This window comes from Cyprinodon variegatus, unplaced genomic scaffold (genome assembly GCF_000732505.1).
Source record: "Cyprinodon variegatus isolate N-32 unplaced genomic scaffold, C_variegatus-1.0 Scaffold399, whole genome shotgun sequence".
In the NCBI taxonomy this organism is placed as follows: Eukaryota; Metazoa; Chordata; class Actinopteri; order Cyprinodontiformes; family Cyprinodontidae; genus Cyprinodon; species Cyprinodon variegatus.
In genome coordinates this window covers 541,813-566,012 of record NW_015150852.1, presented here as the reverse complement: position 1 = coordinate 566,012, position 24,200 = coordinate 541,813, and the positions used below count along the sequence as shown (strand labels likewise).

The window sequence follows — 24,200 nt, the reverse complement described above, 5'->3', positions numbered from 1 at the left end:
ATTGCTGTCCTATTTATCAGTTTTTCAAAGGTATAGAAGTTTAAACCAAAAGAAGGAAGAAAAGACAGACTAATCAATGATGGGAAAAAGGAATTATTGGACAGATAATATGTAACCTGTAGTCAAAACCCTTACCAGACTAAGCAGGAACCAAGTATACAACTCAACGTAAACAGTGAATGACTAAAGCGTGTTCACACATAATCCAAATGAGGCGACTGCAGTGAGTGATTTACACGAGATCCCGTTGTAAAGACGCGATCAGACTAAGCCACTGTGAGTTCACCATTGTGTCCGTGACAGGGAGCTTAAATATCAAGCCACCAACACCAGTTTACCCACATATTTGCATCAATATGATCATATCTTTAGCATCAATAGATCATGAATTACACCAATATCTATCAACCCATTCAATGTAACAGTCAATATAGCCACAAAAAGAGGTAAAAAGAGAAAAGTAATAAATTAGGGTCTTTTTTCAGGTGCTCATGTGTAGTACAACATATTGTAGTTGAAGCTGCAGGGGTCTCTGCACCCGCTCACCTGGAGATTGACGTCAGCCGAATGTTCAGTTAGCACCCGCACCACGTCAGTGAAGCCCTTGTTGACGGCAATGTGTAGCGCTGTGCACATGGAGTTGTTCAGTACGTTGACATTTGCCCCTTTGCTCAGGAGCAGCCGTGCAATCTCCGCCTGGTTACTGAAGTAAAAACAAACCAACATGGGTTAAACGTTTTTATTAGCTGGTCTTTGTTTTTATGAAATACTGGCTAATTTAGGTGAATCAAAGGACTAAAAATAAACTCATCACACCAGATAAATGCAAGTAGGTTTATGTCAACACCTTTGCAACATTTTCCCTGATTTCTGCATAAAAACTTGTCTACACATGAATGCAGGCTCAGAACAGTAACGCGCCCTTACCCAAAGGCAGTGTAGTGTAATGCTGTGTCTCCGTCTTCATCTTTCACCTCGATGGAGCTGTTGGCCTGCAGCAGAGCCTTCACCACCTCTGTGTGGCCTTGGTGAGCGGCGACCTGCAGAGCCGTCTTGCCTTGGTTCTTGATATCCACCTGGCAGGAACACAGACGAAGTTGGAGATTCATGAGAAACAAAAAAGCACAGCGCGCCAACAGAGCTGATCAGAGACTGGCACGAAATAATCTGCGCACACAAGCCTTTCTCCTTATACACGTGACAGAGATAATCCCAGCAGCAGTGCTGTCATAGCAAAACAGGAGCACAACAAAGATATGCCTTACAAAAGTATTCACACCCCGTTAAGTTTTTCCCCATTTTTTCACACCACAACCATAAACTTCAAGGAGAAACTGCTGGAAAAATCAACAATGTGTTGAGCTTTCCTTACCTGCTCGGGGTTACATGGGTTTTATCTCTACCAGCTGTAGACCTGGAAGGATTTTTTCTTTTTTTAGGACCTCTGTAAAACTTTTAAAGCTAAGTTAGAATGGAATAATAGACTAAGTGAGGCCAGAACTGAGACAGTCCTTGATCTGAACCATTACCTGGTATCTGTGGCTGTATGTTTAGGTTTGAGATCCTAGAAGTTGAAGCTCTGCTTCAGTCGCAACTCTTTGCAAACATTTTCTTTTTCTTCCAGGATTGTCCTGTATTTAGCTCAGCCCATTATGCCATCTACTTCAATCAGTTTCCCTCCTCTACAATGAACAGAAACCTTCCCACAGCATGATGGGTTTCATTGTTGGAAAATGTTTTCAGCAACATCAAGCTTTTTAACTGTAGGCCAAAAAAATTAGCTCATTCTCACCTAGTGAGATCACTCTTCTAATTGTCTTGTTTCAAACTGTAAACACTCCATAATGGCTTCCTTCATGCCAATCTTTTATAAAAGATCAGATTTGTGGAGAGGAAGACTAACAGTAGTCCTGTAAACCACCTGAGCAGTGGATCTCTGCAGCTCCTCCAGAGTTACAAAGGCTGCTTCTCTGATTAATGCGCTCCGTTCCCTGCCTGTCAGTTCAGCTACAATTCCATGTCCCTTTAGGTCTAAAATTGTACAATACCCCGTGGTTCTGGATGGTGATTAAAACAGTGCTCTGTATTCAAATTTACTAAATGAATCGTTTAATAATCTGCCCCAGCTTTGAGCTTCTAAACACCTGCCTCTCTGACCGGCCTGCTGCTTCTATGTTTCCATGATGCTGTTTGTTTACTAATGTTCTCTAACAAACCTCTGAGGCTTTTACTGAACATCTGGACTCATCATGAAATCAAATTAAACACAAGAGAGCACTGGCTTCTGATTAGGTGAACTTCAAATAAAATGGGGTACATTTGGATTTTAATTAAAGTAAAAGAGTCATAGGGAACAGATTTGCATTAAAAATCTCCCATTTTTGTGTCATTTTCCTTTAACCGCACAATGAAACACGATTTTATGTTGGTTTACCACATCAATTATTAAATACCCCCATTGAAATGCAGCTGTAGATAAACATTAGAAATGACCAAAATAAACCCACAGGCAAATATATTATAACGCAAAAGATGAAAACTTGATATGAACAATAAAGCCATATCTTAGATTTCCTTCAAACAAAGAATCTAAGCATTTTTTTTACTGTTGATATCTTGCCCAGCCCTACCTTTAATTATACATATTTGAAATAAGTTAAAAAGAAGATAAATCAAACCAGATGCAGCAGGTTTATCATCTTATCAAACTGGTTGTTCTTCTCTCTCTGTAGCCTCAGTTTATAAGTAACTCTGCTGCACTGTTTGTGTGGAAAAGGGCACATGGCGCTGTGTCTCACTGAAGGTCACAGATCTCCATTTATTAGGTCTTTTTAATCCTTAGAGAGTTTCTCCTGCACATACTAAACAGCAGTGATATAACCATTTGTTGATAGAAAAAAACAAAAATCATCACCGATAAAATGCAGGATTTACTTCAGAGGGGAAAAAACAAAAAACAACAAAACCTCCTAAAATGTTAATAAAAAAAGGTACCTAACAGGAATTTACTGATTTTTTTCCTGTATTTGACAGCATGTTTCCAAATAGATTAATCTTTCAATATATTAAACACACTTCTGGTAATTATTCAAATCAGTCTGTTTTTTTTTTCACTCAAATCTTGGTCATAAATAATATAATAATCAAGGCTTTTAATTATGAAAGTTATTTTACTTTTCATGACAACTTTGGGTTAAGGAAACACATCTACAGCAGATAAATGGAAAACACAGGAAAAACATAACATGGTGTAGATTAAATAAAAATAACCAATTAGGGTGTTTTGACTGAAAACAAGCACTGCATTAAAACCTGTGATTTAACATGAGGTCCAAACCTGGAGCATTTATTTAGACAAATTAATCTGGAGTTCATCATGAATCCAGCTTCTAAAATAAACACAGCAGATTTTATATTTGTTTAGACTAAATAGGAAACGACCTTTGGATGTGCCGCTAAACAATCACTGCTTTATGCAATGGAGGAATTCATAGAGGCACATGAGTGACCTATTCGCTGGCTTACCTTACATACCTGTATAATTTCAGCATTCCTATCTATGGTAAATAATACCCACCAAAGGAAAACTTATTGAAATGAGCTGCTTCAACTGCTTATATGAAATCAATCCCCAAAACATTAAGATTTTCACTTTTTCCTAAATTTTTTATATCTCTAAACGATGCCATAGATAGGTTCTGTGTAAACACCCTGATGCTCAAAATATAGGTTTGTTAAATTAAATACAACATATTATCATATATCTCAGTGTTTCAAAGCAGAAACCAAATCATGANAATGAGCTGCTTCAACTGCTTATATGAAATCAATCCCCAAAACATTAAGATTTTCACTTTTTCCTAAATTTTTTATATCTCTAAACGATGCCATATATACATTTTATTTACAAAACTCTACACTCAAAATATAGGTTTGTTAAATTAAATACAACATATTATCATATATCTCAGTGTTTCAAAGCAGAAACCAAATCATGAGATAAATTAGTTTTTATGATTTCATCAAACTTCTTGCTTTGGTTTTTCCTTCTCTGATTAAATAAACTACACCTTGGACTTCAAGGAAAAGGAGAAATGCTGCACAAACCTTGTCAGGATACTTTTGCACCAACTCCCGCACTTTGTTGGCACTGCCGTGGGCCGCCTCGATCACCAGCCTGCTGGGGTTGTCCTGCTCCGTGGACTGAGACAGAAGCTTCTCCAGCACAGAGATGACAGTACCTGATCAGACGCAGAGGGGGGAGGTTGTGGAAAGAGGATAAGAAAGATGGAGAAATGTTAGTGTCGTCAATCTAAAGTTAACCACAAAGGACTTTCAGCAGGGCAGAATCCGAAAAACAGCAGTAGTTAATGAATTTGTCAGAACTGAACAAAACCACAGGAATGAGTCAAAATGTCCTTCCATGCAGAGTGAATCTGACCACACATACATGCACACACAGCGACATGTTATCACCCTTCCATCAACTGAGGTGAACATAAACACAGAGTATGATATGATTAAGAACTTCTGACAAGATGTCAAATGTCAGCAGAGCTGCCAAAGCGTCTTGCTGTCAGCACGCTGCAACATGCTACAGGGAAGAGCTCTTAAACAAACGGACACCTTGTTTGCACATTAATGGGAAAAAAAAGAAAAGAAAGACCATTTCTGGCAGCCTGTGTGAGGAGGCATGCAAAGCAGAGACAGAGCTAAAAGGAGGGCTGGAGAGGATGAAAGAGTGACAAATGAAGGCCAAGCCACAGCGCTTTGAGATGAGCTCCCTGGTCCCCGCAGAGGCCTTACTTCCAGATTCGTTGGGGTTCTCGGCCGTCATGAGGTTTGCATCGACCTCTGCAGGCTGGGCTGAAAGGCACGCTGGGTTGAACGTCCAAGTCTGGCCTCCGAATGCCACCCGTAGGTCGCCATCTGCATATACTTTTAACACCTTTCCGACCTGGCCAAGCACCTACAGAGAAAGCACCAAGGTAAGAGTCATCTTTTACACTTTAATTTAGATAACAAACCAGGCAGCAGGAAACCAGAAGGACAACTTAGAATTATTTTGGTGAGAGAAGTTGTTAAAATGTTTAGAAATACACTAAGAAACCAAATCATCCTGTTAGAAAACGCACCAAGTGCAACTAATAATGCTGATGCCGCTGCAGGGAGAAAACCTAAAGTCTTTGCTAGAGTCAGAGAAGGAAAGATATAAGAAGCTTTAATAGCAGAAGTAATTTTTATGATGAGACATATATATGGGGTGGGGTCGGGCAATAAGAAAATATTTCCAACCAATATCCATCAGTCCAACAAATGGCGATGGAATATATTCGTGCAAGTGACTTTGTGGGTAAAGACAAGCACCCCTTCGGAGCGCGACTTCTGCACCACTGGTAATATTGTTAACCACCTGTGCATTGCTCAACCGCAATATGGTAAAAAAATGTATAATTTTTGTCTAGAGTGAATAGTTTCCCCTTTTCAGTTGCTCTGACCATGTTATGAGACAATATAGTTGTTTTTAATAGTTGCACCTAGAAGGAGTTTGTGTGTACCATTAAAAACAGAATTGTGTTTTTTGTTGTGAGGGCAGCAACTTAACCCGTAGGTCCAAAAAAGAAACAAAAGTAAAAAAAAAAAAACGCTCTTAAAAAAAAACGATCGTTGAAGGGCTGAATCTATCATCAATGGTCGATAGATTTGTCCGATCGCCTAACCTTCATATGGGGTTTATTTAGGTAGCGGGAAAGAAAGGGAGAGCAACAGGAAGTTGTTTCAGGAAAGGTGCTTTGTTTTATCTTCTGTCCGTTGCAAAATATGCTAGATCTAAAGGAAAGGGACTTTAATTTTCCAGGAGAACCAAGTATGGTGTTTTAGTAAAAAAAATCATTAAGTTGAAGAAAAAGATACCTTCACACATAAAATCTCTGAATAGTACAGTCCAAAGAAAAATTTTAGGAAATCAGAACAGTAATTTCATTAAATAATTAAATAAAATTCATTATATTTCTTTACTTGTTTAAACTTCTGTTTATAGCTTCACAAGAACAACAACAAAAAAACGACATATTAATTAAACTGGAGTTGAATAGAAACTAAAGCCCAGCATACAGGAGTCATGCTGTCTGTCCACTCCCCATGGCCAGCCTGAAGTCTCTTCACAGTCTCCAGCTCCTCCAACACTTTAACCAACTCCCCGACTCCAAAGGTGTTCACCTGACAGAGGAAGAAGGAACGCATTAACGTTTCTGAAGCTAAATCTAAAATCATATTGAAGCTGTGATCAAAGCTGTTCTGCCTTCTATGATTAGTACCTTAGTGAGCGCTCCTGGATGGAAGGTCCAGCGGATGTTGTTGCTGTACTGGACCCGGACGTCTCCTCTGTCGGTTATTCTATGAACTGTCCCAATCCGACAGATGTACTGCAAAAAAAAAAAAAAAAACGGTTTGTTATTCAAGGTCCCCTCAGACCACAACACTGCAATCAGCCACCATGACAGTGAATGTGGATGCTCTGATTGCCTTCGGTTTATTAGAGCATCCATCAAAGCCACTCTATCGGCGATGCAAACTGAGGAGAGAGCAAAGTGTTTCTACCCTCTCACCAAAGGAGTGGTTCTCATACGTACCTCTGCCATTTTGGGGTTCCATCCACCATGTCCTTCCTGCATCTGTCGCAAGATGTCCACCTCCAGCAGACATTTGACTTTGTCTCCCTGCTGAAATGAGTGGCCGTCAGCGCTTTCCTGGCGCTGGAGCTCTGCATGCTCACCTGAGTGGAAAGGAAGAAGCGAAGAGTCAATGACTGCCTTCTGGGTTTTGCAGAGGGAGACACTCCATTTACTCAAAATTTTGCCCGGAAAACTAAATATTTTACAGCGATTTTATTTGACAGACCGATAGATATTGGTGCTGCGTTGTAAAATGGTTTAATACATTGATCCTGCTTTAAACCTTTGAATAAAAATGAGTGCACTGCACTTCAGTTAGTGAAGTAAGGCAGGCCGTTTTGATATAAAATCAGCTTCATCACACTTAAATTACATCTTGAATCTGTTTTTGACAAGACATAATAGTTAATTAAGATAACTGCATTTACATTTAGACAAGGTTTAATACTAATTATTAATTAATTAAAACTAACATTTTGCCATTGATGATACTGTATCTTGAATTGTTCTTGTCACTAGTCATGATACAAACTCTGATATCTTAAAGTACCATTCAGGATATTTAAAATGTAGTTCATCTTAAAACTGTTTACAGATAGAAAGAAGAAGTTCATTTTATGTTAAAAGAATTTGCCATATTGAAAGAGTCTACCTGCATGTGCAAAGGATAAACCCTTTGGAACAGGCTACATTTTTACAGATTAATGAACAAACATTATTGGGAAGACAGCAAGCAAGAAAGGATTGTGGGAAAGTATAAAGCAGGCTTAGGTAATAACATTATTTACTAAGCTTTGGAGATCTTTCTGAGCAACGTTCATACCACTATCTGGAAATAAAAAGAGTACGGTTCAACAAGAAGTCTATAAAATAATTGTCTCCTCAAACTAAGAGGACAGAAAAGGATGGCATCAATCAAAGGAGCAGTCAAAAGAACCACACCAGCTCTGGAGGAACCAGAGACAACAATAATTCAAATAAGAGCTTCTATCGACTAATCATGCCTACAAAAGTTTTGTAAGAAAGGCTGTGTAAGAAAGACACATCTAATCAGTGAAGGAGTGTGCTCTGTTGATAAGAGAAATTAAACTTTTTTGGTCTGGATGCAAGACTAGAAAATCACATGACCCTAAATGTCCAGATGGTGGTGGCAGTATGATGTAATGGGGATTCTTTCATCAGTCTGTCATAGGTAAGATGGGTTAAAACTCAGGGCTGTGCTGGAAGAAAAATTGTAAAATCCTGAAAAGGATATGTTGAGGTTCAAAGTTCAATATCTGGTAAAACATGCTGCAAAAGCAACAATGAAAGACCAGAATCTCAGACCTGAAAACTGATATATAAAAAAGTGAGACAGTTTTCACACATTTTTTGGCACCACAATTCTTCTCCATTTCATTTAGTATATTCCATAAAATTCCATCAAAATGATTCAACTGTTGAAGGTGTGAATATGTTTTCGGGATAAAGTGTTCTCTGTTCACATACATACCAAGCTTAGGTAGGTGATCTTTGTAGTAGAAGCCTCCCTGACCATCCGACACGTACTTTAGGTCAACTTTGCCTTTGTGGCCCATTCGGTAGACGTTGGTAGTGCCATTGGACCAGGTGACACTGGCCACGCTGCGGCCGGACTCCGTGTCCCAGCCACGAATGTCCACCACTTTCCCAACCTTACCCTCCCCACCTAAACACACAAATACATTNTAGATTATTAGTTAAACTTTTGGGTGTTGGTGCTGAATTAAGGAAGCAAAGGGGCTCAGCAGCCATGTGGACTCCTACTTTCCTCTTGGATTGGTCAGTTAAAAAAAAAAAAAAAAAAAAAAAAAAACAGAAATACAAGAGGCAAAGCTGGATAAGTTTAAGGGTACTGGGGGAAAAATGCCCAGTGGATTAAAACTTTTCCATTTAAAAACAACATTTGAAGTAATATACATACAGGGTTATGATGAAGAGAAAGTATACAAAGAATACAGAGTCAGATACAAAGAGAAATGTTTTCATGGGGAAAACACCTGACAAAACCATTTTTTTTTTTTTTTCTTTAAGTTCCATAATGAAGAACACAGATTTTAAGAAATCATAGATTTTTAAGACCATTAAAGTAAATCGATTGATTTTCTTCTCCAGGAAAAAGAAAGTAGAATCTGAGCATGCTCTAAGAGCTCCACAAGCACAGGCTGCAGAAAGCCTGATGGGTGAGTTAGCTGAACCCCAGGGCAGAACCCAACAGGACATTTTGACTCATTCGGACTCAGACATGCAAACAGAAACAGACTTTTGACCATTTTCTCTTTCTATGAAGGGAGGATTTCCAAGCGTTCATTTAGTGCACTGATCTGGAAGATTGTTTTCATTTAAGGCTTCAATCCTTTGCTAAGCAGAGCTGAGAGAATCAAAGTACATCTTTCAAAACAACAAACACGCATAACATCATGAGAGTTCATATGATGGAGTAAAAAAGAAAGAGAACATGTTATGAAACAAGGACTCAACAAAGATTGTAACAAAACAAAAAAAACAAACTGGCACATCTGTGGGACAAACTCCAATGACGCATTGGTGATGCAAAACACACACAGAAACAGGTTAGTGTGGGTTAGTGAGGCGTAAGGTTAGAATGATGTTCACAAGGAGAGACACCTCTACGTTTAATGAAACCAACCGTAAAGAGAACCTGGTTAGTAATAAGACCCCCCCCCCCACACACAGACACACACACGCACACACACAGCAGACAAACAAACACAGCCCTCACCGTCCTGGTTCCCCCAGTCCCAGTCTGGTCCACGGACAACTTTGACTCCCTGGAAGATTCCTTTGAGGATGATGCGCGGGAGGTTCTGTCTCGGCGTCAGGTTCACTCTGTGACAAGAGCAGTAAGATGAAGGTGAACCAACACCTCAGCAGCCCACTTTAAAAAAGAGCAGCTAGGCAGCAAGTAATCAAATTAGCACCAACAAGACACATTGGATCAGCTAAGTTTGTTTGTTTTATCTTTGATTCTGTAATTAGTTTTTATTGTTTTCCTTCATCTTTATTCTTTTCCAAGTCTTCTAAAGGTTCTAACATCCTATTCCAGGCTCTTCGATCGGCAGACCTGATGCTTCCGACTTACCTGAACACATTCAATAAATGATGAGTAGATGGAGCCTTTATGTGGCTCCTAATATGTGGACTGAGCTGCTGCTGAGACAAGCAAGATATCTACTGCTCTTCTAAAAACTCACTTGAAACCAATTTTTGGGGGCCTTCAACCCAAAGCAAGTTAACATCTGACTTCATCTTTATCCTTTTATCTATGTACCTCTAATATTTCAACCTTCTATAGCTCCAACATGATTATCTGTTCTATTATTTTATTCCTGTTGTTTCTCTTAATCTCTTTCTAAAGCACTTTGGTTACTTGCTGTGCTGTTTTTCTAAAAAAAACAATGGGTATGATATTAATCAAATACATCTAGGTTGTTTATTGAACTTGGAATACTGAGGTAAAAGCAACATAAATGAACCGTACTTTTATGAATGATCACATATAATGTTCAAATGTTAAAATAAAGAGAAATACTTTGTTTTCAGTATGGATGTTTGACAGATATTGTACATATTAGCAGATGCAACTGATGTTTATGTGAGTAACTAGAATACAGTTAAAGTTTGATTGCAGCCTATTTAGCTTGTATTTAGACGCAGTTCTTCCGCATTCGCTTTCTTTTGACTAAAGTCTGGTTTATGCTTGATGCCTCCAGCCTACACGGCTAAATTACATTATTTAGCATCCATGCCCCACCATACCGATATCATTTTGAAACTAGGAAGATGTGTAACTACACGGACTGTTCAGAGAAGGAAACACATCTATGATGATAGACAGCTCTGTATGATTTGGTTCATAATAATTACAACAATAAACATATTGTGAAAAATAGATTACTTTGCTTCTTGGATGACATATTAATGCTATAAAAATGATTTCTACTTCAACATGATGAGTGGTGTAGTAAGCCTGCACTCTATGCACAATAAGCCCCTCTGGAGTCAGACAGAATATTGGGTAAAGCAGGGAAAAGCAGCACAGAGTAGAAATGCTGCAAACGATACATGAGGCATAACCAAACCTCAAGGCTGCACTTGAGAACTTTTCTGCTCTTCTCTTTCAAATACTATCATGCTTTTCTTACTTAATAACCACAATAGTTTTTTTTCTATATAAAGTGCAACTGCAATGCTTTGGTCTGAATTATTGTAGCTTCATGTTTACTCTTGTTCTGAGGTTCATCTGCGTTCCCTTTAGATGGAATAGATGCACTTCCCACCCTGCCCTCTAGGATGACCAGATGTCCCGATTTCTACGGGACAGTCGTGCATTTTTCACTTCTGTCCCACAAATAAAAGCAACGTCACGCATATTATTGGGTAGCATTGGAAAAAAAAGGTAAGAAAATTAATTGACAGGTGCTTTTCCTTAATGCGAGCAAAGCAGAGCTGCAGTTATTGTCACAGAGCTGAACATGATGCTCTAAATTAGAACAGGTAAACGCTTTAAATACAAAACGACTGAAAAAGCCACGTCTGCACCACATTGTCCCTCATTAACATCCTAGTTCTCCATCCCTTTATGTCGAGGTAATATGTTTAACGTGGGTTTTCCTGCCAGGAAAAAAGGAAAGAGAGACTTCGAGCTAACAAGGAGATCTATGCAAGCATGTAGAAGTGAGCTATATCAAACAGAAGTTACAGTAAAGTCTCGCAACCATGGACCCTGGACCTTCAAGCCTTGAAGATCATGAAAACAGTGAAAACGTGGAATGACACATCTACATTATGTGGATGTCTCCATACCTTGCTGTCAATACAAAGGGAAATTGTAATAAAATCAAATTATTGGTTGAAAATAATTTCAATGTAGATTCTTGGCAATGATGGCTTTAAGAAGGACAAACTTAACTTTTCATAACTCCTAGACTTCAGATATGTTAAATGTTTTAAAGAGGAAGATTTGTTAAGATTCTGAATAATATGTCCCCTTCTAATGCAAGTGTATTTAAAGGACTAAGGATTTAGGCTGCTGACATTTCTTAAGTGACATTAATGGATGGTTGTATTCTGGTTTGGAGAGGTTTTAAAAAGTTACATTTTATAAAGAAAACAATAATTTTCTGTTAAAACATCAATTCTTGAGAAATTGTAAACTTGAAGATGCAAGGTAACATAGTGCTGCCCTTCCCCCACGTGTTGCTGTGAGCTCTTGTCAGCAGTTTTTTCTGCGTTCCCAAGAAAGACAAATTCAGGTGGATAATATTTCTAGATGTGATGAAAGTAAATGGTCATAAATTTGATGAGGCAGAAGCAGCACTAAATGATATCATGTTTAAAGTTTGGTATGACAGTAATGTTTTGAAATACCAACAAATTACAATAATAAATAAAAATAATTTGGGGTCATAGTAACTAAATTATAAACATTCAGTAAAAACTCTAATTTTAGCTATAGTAGTATGATTGATGATATTCTTTTTTCTTTTTGGGGGGCTCTGATGAGCAATCAGGAGGTCTAACTCCAAGAAAATCAAAACACTTTCAGCCTATTCATCAAATTAATCAAAACCTAGAACTCCACCATGTTGATAAATAAACGCATCAATCAACAACAGGTACTTGGATGCGATTCTTTGGCCTATGACATTTTAGATGAAGGCTAGGGGGGTACTTCTCAATATAAAAAACAGTGATTATCATACAATTACTTCATGTTTTGTCAAATATATCAATTCCTAAAACTATCAAAAACCCTGGAGAACATATTTTCTCCTTTACATATAATCTCTATGTAATAACAATGAATAACAAGAAATAAATAGGTCAACAACAAAAACGTAGACATCCATAAACTGCTAAAGATCAGGAATCAGAGCATTGATACAAAGAATACATCATGACAATTTCATCTGACAAAACTGACATACCTTATTGTGAAGATTTGATCAGACCTTGTTGCAAAGGAGCTGCCAATTCCCATGCTTCTCAACAGGATCCAGGTCCCATTTCAACCAAGCAGCTCCGACAGACTCAAAATCATTTAACATCCAAATTGATGTTTCTTTTTTGAAGAGGAGTTTTATGAGTGCGCTTTCTTAAGGCGTTTCAGAGAAGTTTTCGTGGCATACCAGGTTGCGTTTCCGTCTAAGGTTTTGTTTACCATACTTGCTGGCTCCGCTGATCTACAGCGGGACGTGGCAGCCCATTTGGCTCGTAAAGCCAACTAGCAGTAAATCTCAGGATGGTACTGAGCTCAAGCAGGATGGTGCTCAAAACAGTCTGAGCAGAGCTTTTAGCCTAATCCTAGACAGCAGAGAGATCTGAAAGCAGGCCAACTTAGGGCAAGTCATAAACATTCACAGGATGGCAACTAAATGTACCTATTTAAATATGCATATGCACTTTTGTATAAAACACAATGATGGTGAGACTATTATTAAAGTAAAAAAAAAGTTTTGATCAGTTTACACTGGTTTTGTAACACAGATTGGATGGAAATGATCAAAACAAACAGGAGAATCCCTTCTTACAGAAGCAGAACTTTCTCATAAATAATAATTTAAAAAAACAAAAAGATACCATTCATTTCATGCTTAAAGAATAAGTTAAGCAACAACCGCCCCATTTCTGTGAAAGGTAAACATCACTTCAGTGTTTGATGTTTGTAGCCTTTCTTCCGAAGGATCAACATTTGTAATCCCTCTGAACCAAATGTCAGCCCTGATCATAGAAAGGATCAAGGGCAAAGAACCTACTGACACAAAAAGATTTGCCTCATTATTGCCAACAAACTATGGGGGAAGACAAAGTGAACAACCACAATGTTAAGAAAAAAAGATTAAAGAAGGAGGGAATCTTGTGCAAGAAGCTACTTATTTGATTAAAAGGTTGATTATTAAAAGTTATACTTTAATACCTTTTGAAGTGAGGTTCAAGTAGCAGTTATAACCTGCAGAGTATCCTGTAGGTGACACCATTTAGTGTCAATCCAGATTAGTTTTATATCCGGAGCTGAAGCTAAGGGCTAATCAGGAAGGGGACCAAGCATGTAGAGAAAAGCTTTCCTTTTAATTGAACTCTGAACTTTATTAATCTCACACTGGAGAAATTCACCTCTGCATTTAACCCATCCCCTTGGGGAGCAGTGGGCTGCCATCTGGGGGTTAAGGGTTTTGCTCAGGGAGCCATAGTGCAGGCTGTGGGGATCAAACCAGGTACTTGCAACCTCCTTAGAGCAAAAGCACAGTGCTCTAACCACTAGGCCATCACTCCCCTAGGTAACCTTAAGTGATATGCTATTATTAATATTCATACCATTTTAATTTTAAGCCAGAAACTCTGATGGAAAATATATTCTATATGTTGTATCTTCAGTTTGTTGGTCAGTCAGGAAGATGACCGGTGTTACACCTCCTTCAACTTTTGTTTTCTGTTTAATTACCAAATTTTCCAGAATTTAGAGCGCACTGTTACTACCCGATCCGTCCCGGAAGTACGATCCGTTCTGCGAATGCGCCATCAGCTCATATGTGCATCCAGATATACATCCAGGTCGGCCCGATTTTATTTTGTTAAAAAGACCTAAATGAAGCGTACTAAAATATAATGTGTGAAACATTAATGTATTTCCTGAGAAAATAAATGCCTTAAAATCCTTTTTGTTTTATCACTCATCTCTGCCCGATCTGCACTGGAAATAGGATCCTACGCTACTTCCAGGAGCTAACTTTTTCGGCTTTGGATTTAAAAATAAATCTTTTTGAGGTATATGTTTTCCTTTTGTGTTAACCTTATGGTATATAGTGCGTAATTTAAAGAAAGACAACTAAAATGCAGACAAAGGTGGTTTAATTATATTTTGCCGGACTGCTCTGAGCATGTCCAATGATTATGTCAGAGAAGCAGTTTAATGAAGAAAATGTAAATACGGTAGCATCAAAATTGTCTCAAAAAAGTCATAAAACATTTTTTTAAAGATGTGTATTAGTGTTCTTTAGTGAGTTAAGGATATAAATAAATAATTTTAGTACTATAATTACATTATTTATGGACACCCGGATGTACGGGTCATGCTTCCGGGATGAATCGGGTAGTGACACGCACCTCACTATAAGCCCTGCCCACAAATTTTTTGAAAAAACTGAAAACGTACATATATAAGCCGCACCGGGCTATAAGCCGCTGATATCTACTAAAGTGTCCCCCACCAAACCCGTACGGGGAGCTGGAAATATATCCCTTGGAGTAGGGACGAAGAATAATGCCAGCTTCCGTCAGCTCTGCAGGAGTTAAGCCCAGTCTCTTCATTGGTTTAACAGCTTTATGGCAAATAGATGTAAAAATGTGCGAAGTCGGGACATTTGTTATCCGTTGTGCCTGCTGCTAGCATGTTTTTGTGCTACATGAAAATTAGACCCTTATTCTTTCATTTCCAACTTTGACTTCCTCCTCTAGAAAAATCCACAGAAAAGCAGCACATTCTTATAAGCCGCGTGGTTCAAAGCATGGAAAAAAAGTAGCAGCTTATAGTCTGGACAATACGGTAATCACTGCTTTGGTGGTAAATAGAGGGCGGGAAACTAATCCTGATCCCCCCCCTTGGAGTGATTCAAGTTAACAACTAGTTGCTTCACCATACTAGATTTAGCCACTTGTATTTACAATTAATGAAGACACTATGAATATTATCTACTTCTGCTATAACAGTACTGACATATGACCTTTGAAGGAACAGCAATTCATAAATTGTAGTTTGTCTTAAAGATCAGTGCTTCCTGAGGTACGGTAGTCAATAAAACCATCATGTGCCCAAAATATTAGAATAGTTAGATTGAATTAACATTTGAAACAAGGTCTTTCTTTTAACACATTTGAAAAGATAACAAATGTGAATCAGAATTAAGAATGGAGGGAAGAAACTGTATATAAACAGCCAATAAATCCAGATGCTCCACAACTCTTAAAAAACAAAACAAAAAAAACCTGCAGAATATTTATGAAGAGCTTAACCTAAAGGTGTTCAAAACAACAGTGAAATTAGTCCCAGGTTATGGGATTGACGTGAGAAGAGAGTGGAAAAATAAACAATGTCTTATGGCAGCAGTGTTCCTGCTTTATGCGTGGAGAAAAGGATTACAAAGCGACTTGATCTGATAGGCTCCCTGGAACTGCATGTGTGTTGTTTGTGTAAGGAAGAGCCGATTAACTAGCTGCAGACCAACCCGTCTTCTTATAAACATATGGTCCATGCATATGCTCCTAGACACATTGTCCTGCTCCAACATAGATGTGCAACAACCCTGGCAAACAAAGGGATCTAACTGAGGATAATGGATCACTACAAGAGCTCCCAGAACAATTAATAAAACTTTTATATGTGTGTAAACAGACAGACAGATATACTGTATATGTGTGACATAAAAGAAAGAAATAAACACTGAAGTGAGGAAACAAAGATGCTTCGCCATTGTCACTTTGTCCTCTTACTAAATCTGGTCATGAGTCGTTTCTCGTTACGTCCTGCATATCTTCTAGGAAGTAGAAATTCTTAATCCGAACATCTTGGAATGGAAGCATGCTGATCCATTTAAATCTGATGTAATTACAATGGAACACCTATCAACAGCACATCCGGCTCAGATCTCACACCATGTTTATGATGCTGAAACTCATTACACCATCAGGACTCTAAGAAAAGTTTCCAAGGCCTGTTTTTAATCTACAAATCCACTAATTTGCTCCTAAACTATCACATATATTCCTATAAAAGCAGTCTTTCTTAACAGCGCTTGGTTTCCTTAAATAAGTCTGGGCACAGCGGTGTGTCTCATGATTGCTGGAGTATAAATCAGTCTTTAGAAATGCTGTCTAAGAAATTTGGGTCAATGTGGCCTAAAAATAAAGACACATTGTGTGTAAGTCAGAGAACACATACTCCTCACTGTTTGGCTGGTTGGTTTATCGAACGAGAAGTGACTTTCATGTGATGTTGTTCCAGTATCCCAATCTGTTCCAGTGCTTAAAAAGAGGATTTTTCTTCAAATCAATATAATTGTGGATAAATTGCTAAGTCTATAACTGGTGAAATGATGTGCAATCAGGAAGAAACTAACTTTGATTTATAGAAAAGAAAAAGAAGGAAACTGTTGTTTTAACAATCTGGTATAATCCTAAGACAAACAATTCATCAACTAAATTGTTCATATCAACGCTGATTTTATAAACACGTTTTTTATGAGATTGTAAACAAAGACTGAAGAGAGACCAGGGTTCTGGATGGAGCATAAAGAGTAGCAGAAGAAAAACATAAGAAACTAGAAAAGCACTGGGAGAGCACAGACCTCCGCTAAGCAGCAAATCTTGCTCCATATGGAGCAATTACCAAATCATAACCGAATATGGATCATTACCAAATTTGAATGGATTGTTCCTTTGCATAAGGCATCTTTAGCATCAGTTTCCTTAAAATCCTTTCATAAGTTTATAAATAAGCTACAGCATGTGTGCCTGTAGCCTCTGGTGTTTGTTCTGCTCTAATCTTCTGCATTCACTCAAAATATTGATTAAAATCCTTTCATAACTTTTCAAGTTTTCCTGTACACACATAGACAGAAAGACAAACAAACTTGACTAAAACTAATCCCCTCCTTGGCGGAGGTAAATATAGAAGACTAAAAACTACAAAAATCTTTATAAAAAAAACAATTTAGCTTCTATGTACCGCTGCATCATTTGTGTCTCTATAATGAGAGTAGGCATGGGCCAAAGTGGCAGCTAGGACTAAAAGTTACCCATTAATCTTTTATTTATTTATTTTACAGATCACAGCCTTTGTGTAAAAGGGACATAAGCAAGTTTCAGGCACCGTTTTGTGGGTATGGGACCCTTGAAAAACAGAGCTCAGATCATTTAACCTTTTGGCCAACCTGTATTCCCAATTTATACCTGTAATTTTTTCAGTTTTTATTTTTCTATGTCTCTTTCCAACCTATTTAATAAATCATATCCTAGAGCTGTACATAAAACATTTTCCGTTTGCCAATTATTTTTTTTATTCTAGCCAAGTATCATAATTCTAATTTCTTAACTGTAATTTATGCAATTCTATAAAATTATAAACAAACTTTGTAATACAATTGGGGCTATAATGTTAAGACATTAATCTCAGTTAAATCTATACAGATTTTAACATGCTCAAAAAGTTAACGCATTTAATACATTTTTTTTAATACATTCTATAGTACTAAGCACTAAGTACTACAATCTTTGGAGAAATTTAACTTAAACTTCAGTTTAAAGCAAAAGTTCAACTCTTAATGGTAGTATTTTATTCTTTTAGGTTATGTATATATATTTTACTAAAATTGAGTGGCAGGAATTGTGTTATAATAAACATTCATGTAATGTTCACACTTCTAAAGAAGCACTACATGAAAGGGGTTGCATAAAATATCCGTGTGTATAAAAACATAAATAAAAGACTAAAATTTTTGACCAATCGGACGGTCGATTAACCTAAATAATGGATTAAAAACAATAAATTCATGTGTTGTTGTGGTCATATGTTTTTTTTTAATTATAAAATACATTAGCAAAAGATGTTTTAAGAACAAAAAGGTCATTATTTGGTCAATATGGGTTTTTTTTATATATATTTTTGATCAAAATGAGATTAATTATTTACAGAACCTGTAAATAACTCAACTGAGTCCTGCCACTAATCATAATCTATGTCCCCTTATTTTAGCTCTGATCAAAGCTTTGGTTATGTGACTCTTTGAATATGATAGATTAGGTTTCATGATAAAGATATTAAATGTCCTCCAGCTGGTTCATAATATTTATTGGAGACAAATCCTTATATTTTCTTAGAGTTAACCTAGGTGTCTTAAGTGTTTAGATGCCAAATGTCCCTCCCTGGCTATGAGGAAACAACAGTAAAAAGAAATAAGAGAGCTGTGCAAAAACATATACTGTATTGCTTTTTTTTTTTTTTTTTTTTTCAAAAAAGCCTTAAAAAAAACTTAGATTTATAATTTCTATTTTATAAATACCAGTGACACGGCTCCTCTAGTTAGTTATTTAGTGTTTTCTTCCTGGCTCATAACAGTTGAGCTCCAACCACTTGAGGGGTAAAAACAAACTAAAAAAGGAAAAACAACGAACCGGATGACTCGGGTCACATTGAAAAGAGCAGTGAGTCACGATTCCTACACCTATTTGCAGCATTCATTAGGCAGCAGGCTGCCGTGCTGGACCTGGACCAGCCTAAACTCTAGAAGAAATCTGGGTCACACATATTACCCCGGTTAAATGAGAACAGGCCATCCAGCTGACATTCAGACAGTGCCGCGAGCCGTTTGGAGCGTTACTGTGAACTGATGCAGAAGAGAAGATTCTAAAGGGACAACTCACTCGAGTAAATCTGGGTTCACAGGACACTTGCAGTCAGCTCACTAAACATTTAGACAAATCTAGGCCACATGTGCTTCGTCAAAACTGCCAAACGAACAGAAGTACTTGAGAGTATGTGCTGCCCAAAAAATAACCAATACCAAAAATAATTTCTAAATCATTTTTTAACTGCCAAGCTAAATATACATCAGTAGTGTTAATCTGGAGATTTAGGCTTTTTATGCAAAAGTAATGTAAAGTTTTAAAAAAAGAATAAATGCAGGATTTAGAGATTTCTATCCTTTATTATTATATTTGCCATTGTTTTAAAAGCAATGCTCCTATTTAACTCCTAAAGGCACCTCTAATTTTTTTATAATACACAAAAATACATAGTATTGGATTCCAATAGAACAAGGTAGAGCAATACTCATGCATTTAAAATAAGATTTATATGATCTATTATTAGTGTTTATCTAAATATAAGGAGTTGGATCTTGGAAGTCCTGTTTCTTTGCTCCTATAATGGCATTAGTGTTACAATAACAGTTCTCTATACTAGGGCTAGAAACAGTTAACAGGATTAAAGATGATTAATCAATTATTAAAAAAAATAATCTACTTATTTAGTAATCAAGTAATCGTTAAATGTAGTATAAAGATTCTAAAACATGACTTTAGCTGACAGATCAACCCACTTAGAGCAATAACTATACCAAAACTGAAAAAATAAAACCTTTGTCTGTTAATATGCTCTATCCAGAACTCTTTAAGTGGAAAAGTTTTAGTTTCACCTGGTTTAAAATATGTAAAAACCTTTGCGTAATATTATTTGTCAAAATAATTGCGTTGGGATCCATTGTCGTTCAAGTAACGTAACTACGCCGCATTGAAGACCCACCACTCCAGCATAGGTTTTACAAACACTAGCTTCCAATATTAGCGTCCTATTTCCCGGTGGCCCTGTGCCGCTAGAGGCTAGATAAAAGCGCTTCCAGCTGAAGGCTATGCCACTTAACAACCAAATCCCTCTAGAGAAGTCTGCGCTTGTAAGGGAGTCAGACTACCCTTTTCCTGCGATTCAGAAGGGGCTGAGCACCGCAATTTTTATTTTCCTGCGATTTAGAAAAAGCTGATCGCAGTGTTTTTACTCTTCCTGCGATTCAAACCTAGTGAACGCAGTGTAAGAAGAGCTAATCCCTATATGCTAACTGCTGAACAACGGGGGCCCCGATTGCTGTTCGCCAAAGGAGCCGTTAGAAGCCGCCGCACTGTGACCGCCTGAGACAGAGGGACGGAGCAGCGCCGAAGAAGTGCTGCTAGAAGCTGCTGCTCCGAGCTAACCATCGTAGCTAAAACGGGAGATGCCCCATGCTACAGTAAGTTTAAAATTAACCCCCTTGCAAATCGCCTCTTATCGTTGCATCGGATTGATCCAAATCTCTTTGAGCTGCTCTTGGATGGACGGACTGGACCAAAGACGGGTCTGTAGAAAACTGGACCGAGCCGAAGGCCTTCCCTCCACCGAACCAAATACAGTAACCTCCTCATTCCCACTCCTTTCCATCTGATGCTTAATAAATGCTCTGTTTGGGTGAATTATAGGTAGAATAGATAGCCCTGTTTGTGTTTTATTTGAAATAAGTTTTCTGATACAACTGCTGATGGTTTTTAAAGGTTTAACTGAATGCTAATGCCCACTACAGACAGAACGAGTCACGTGTTGCTAAAGCTAACTACTACATCGTGAGCTAAACCTCCCTTTGTTTCAGTTGGACCCGACCAGAACCCCTGGGGCCAGCTAAGCTGACTGGTCTTTCAGCTTCATCCTAGTTTAATGCATTCCTGAGTTTATTAATTTTTCACCATAAACTGAATGAAACTTCACTGTTCTGACTGTGGTTAACATCTGTGTGACAGGGTTTATTTACATTTATCTGCTGCTATTACAAAGGACACTTTCAAATGCATTAACCCTCAAATTTCAAACATCACTCAGACTTTGAATGGACTCTTAAATCCGTCTTCCCTTTTTATTTCTTCAATTTTGCTTATTTTCAGTAGTGTTTAGTGTTTGCTAAGTTATTAGATATAATACTGTGTGGTTGTCGCTAATAAAGGTACTATTGTATTTTAACCCGTGGTCTTTTGTGTTTGTTTTACACAGTGAAGGATTTATCACTCAGGCTGAATTCACTTTTCTTTCAGTAGCATCCAAATAAACAGAGATACATTTAGTTGGTTGGAGATTAATAACGTTGCTAAATTAGCCTAAATTACTAAATTGGTGAAAGACAACTGGATTTTTAACAGGCGGATTCAGGAATCTAACCTTTTAGGAAAGGGGCTAAAAGCCTGGGCAGTAAGCAAATTTCAGTTTTAATCATTTAACTGATGATACATAACTAGCTTTACCCTTTATTTTAATGATCTATTATTTAACTTAACTTCTTGTTGTAGTTATTTAATATACTCAAAAACGTCTGGTAAGCTTGCACAACAATTTATTACTATTAAAATCCAAATTATCGTTAGCTGCAGCCCTAATATAAACTCTCATATGGTTTGTTATAACTCATCATGCTTAGTTTAAAAGAGTTCTTCTCACTACCAGTCCGTAAGCTAATGTAACTCTTACAGGCTCAGAGAGAGCGTAACAATCTTGAATTATGTTTCATTAGTGGAGGAGGTCTTTTCCTGGCTGAAGCCTTGCGTTTGAGTTAAGCATATATTATGCTCATTATAAAGAATCTTTACTATGCACTTAACATGATTAGATATCTATAATTAGATATAGGAGACATCTTTACAAACTGCTTCATTAGATGAAGGGATAATCTTTCAACTAATGAGAAACAAATCTAACTCCAACTAGCAGCTGAAAGCTGGGGAGGGCATATATAAAAAAAAAGAACAGGGGGTTGACACAAAATGCATTGATCTACTTTTAATTAAGACTAAATTAGCACGAGGCGTATTGTAATCAGCTGCAAGTCTGAATGTGTTATAACTGTCTGGCTTCTGGGTTAATTGGGGTAAAATGAACTAATATTCAAACTGTTCTTGTATAAATCAAATCCCTGCCTTTTCTCTGTTTAAAGATATTATGGAGGGATGACCTGATCCGATATTGATCAATTATCAGTCCAATATCAGCAAAAACAAAAATATTGGAGAATATCAACCAGCATCTAAAATATCCATTACTATCATGCTGTTAGAAAAAACTGTGCTTCTATTAAAGTTTATGAAACTCATTGGTTAATAATAAATGGTTCAATTGTTCTCATACCTAAAGCTGTTGACTGTTCTTCTCTGTTTGATCAAACATTCTCTAGCATTCCAAACTAAAACATAAATAATAAAAGGATGTGTATCAACATCCCTAAACTAGTTGCTAGTACATGTGATAACTAGTGTGTCATTAGTCACATATTTCACAGACAGCAAAAGTTGAATTAATCAGTAATCAGTAATGAGTTAATCAGCCTGTTTATTCACGTTTGAACTGTGAAGCCGCTTTAATTAAGACTTAAACTCCTAGTTCTGAGTGGCCCTCATAGTCCTTACAATTTGCTATAAAATGAGTAAAAACCTTTTGCTTAGGATAAAATAATAAAGTTCAGGTCTTAATCCGTTTAAGTTTTTGTGGATTTTTGAATGACAAAAAATCAAATGTAGTCGACAGTCCCTACAATTCATGGGAATTTTAAACAAGCCTTTAAATTGTCAAAAAAGAAGAAAAATGTCACTAAGACGGTGAAGCAGAGTGTAACGTGGTCATACATTTGTTACGCTTGGCTGTAATTTATTTATGATTTATTGTTAAGCGTTAGCTTAACAATAAATCATAAATGGACCAGGGTTTTAATGACTTGTTGCAGTGTTACTTTATCATGTCAACTAGCATTAGCGATGGCTCATGACATCCAGGGATGATTAGAGAGAAGTAGATTTTTTTACTGCTTGCATTCAGGATGGGCAGCAGTTAAAGCTGACTGGCCATGTGATGTAAGTATTTACTATGTCAACTTGTTCGACCAACGTGTTTCCATCTCCTCTATAGGCCATTTATTTGTTTCTTCAAAACAATGAAATATCAACTCTATTTTTTTTCTCAAAATTAAGTTTGTTTATTTGAATTTAGTTGTTTCCATCAAGTTTTGCTAATGAAATACTTTCAAATATGCATATAGAAAACTCAAATTTCCTCCTTCCCTGTGCTAAAAGAAGATGTTAGATATGAAAGCCTCTTTTTTTCAAGCAGGTAATATAATCTAAGCGATGGAGTACTCACGGCTGAGAATGGGCCGTCTCATAACGTTCAAACGGATGACTGAGGTCGTGTTTGTTGTTCATGTAACACTGGGTGCACAGGTCGTAGTCGAAGCACACTTTGCACTTCCATCGCATTCCCATGATTCCATGCTTCTTGCAGCTATCGCAGATGATATTGGAATGACGGACCCCTGCAAACAGAACAAGTAGACTGACATTTGTCTTTCCTTTTCTTTAAAAAAAATTAAAATTAAGCTTCATTTTTCTAAATTTTATGCGGTATAAAATAAAATGTCCCAAAAAAAAAAAAGGTAAAATCATTAACATTCAATTTGTTAATTATAACAATAAACAATGCCAGAGGTAATGAAGAACAAAAAAGGTTCAAAAAGCTCGATAAAATACTCCCAGTGGCATGACCTCTTTTTTGTATTTCAATTAACTAAATGAGCTTCTGAGGCAGAAAGATGCTTTAAATGGAGCAAAATGCTAATGACTTGCTTTAGTGAGAGCGTATGTTGATGTGGGTGTGTGTGTACCTGTCTAGCCCTTAGAGAGAGGACCATTTTTCCAATTTCACCATCAAATTGAGGACCAATTGTTGCAAGGTTAGGACATTTTGCAGGTCCTCAGAAGCTATTTTGCTAATGGTTAGGTTTAAGGCTAAGGTGTTAATATGCATGGGTAATGGTTAGGTTTAAGTTAGTTTTAGGGTTAGGGCATAGAAAGGGTAGCCTGACGTAGTCCTACTCAATTCTAGTCAGAATATGAGTCTGATACTGCTCCATAGAGCTTGGATTATGGGGCGTGTTT

At 37.3% G+C, this 24,200-nt stretch overlaps 1 protein-coding gene across 2 annotated transcripts in view; it reads right to left on the bottom strand.

The window, feature by feature from the left end:
- mib2 (mindbomb E3 ubiquitin protein ligase 2) overlaps positions 1 to 24,200 on the bottom strand; it is a 68,340-nt gene that overhangs the window by 18,511 nt on the left and 25,629 nt on the right. For both annotated transcript variants that reach the window (XM_015387610.1, XM_015387609.1), the window contains exons 3-12: positions 23,407 to 23,578; positions 9,436 to 9,542; positions 8,167 to 8,361; positions 6,633 to 6,775; positions 6,318 to 6,425; positions 6,115 to 6,219; positions 4,807 to 4,969; positions 4,108 to 4,241; positions 928 to 1,076; positions 547 to 703 (exon numbers count right to left, since the gene is read on the bottom strand). In XM_015387610.1, the coding sequence (XP_015243096.1) occupies positions 547 to 703; positions 928 to 1,076; positions 4,108 to 4,241; positions 4,807 to 4,969; positions 6,115 to 6,219; positions 6,318 to 6,425; positions 6,633 to 6,775; positions 8,167 to 8,361; positions 9,436 to 9,542; positions 23,407 to 23,578 (1,433 nt within the window). The remainder of the gene's footprint in view (positions 1 to 546; positions 704 to 927; positions 1,077 to 4,107; positions 4,242 to 4,806; positions 4,970 to 6,114; positions 6,220 to 6,317; positions 6,426 to 6,632; positions 6,776 to 8,166; positions 8,362 to 9,435; positions 9,543 to 23,406; positions 23,579 to 24,200) is intronic.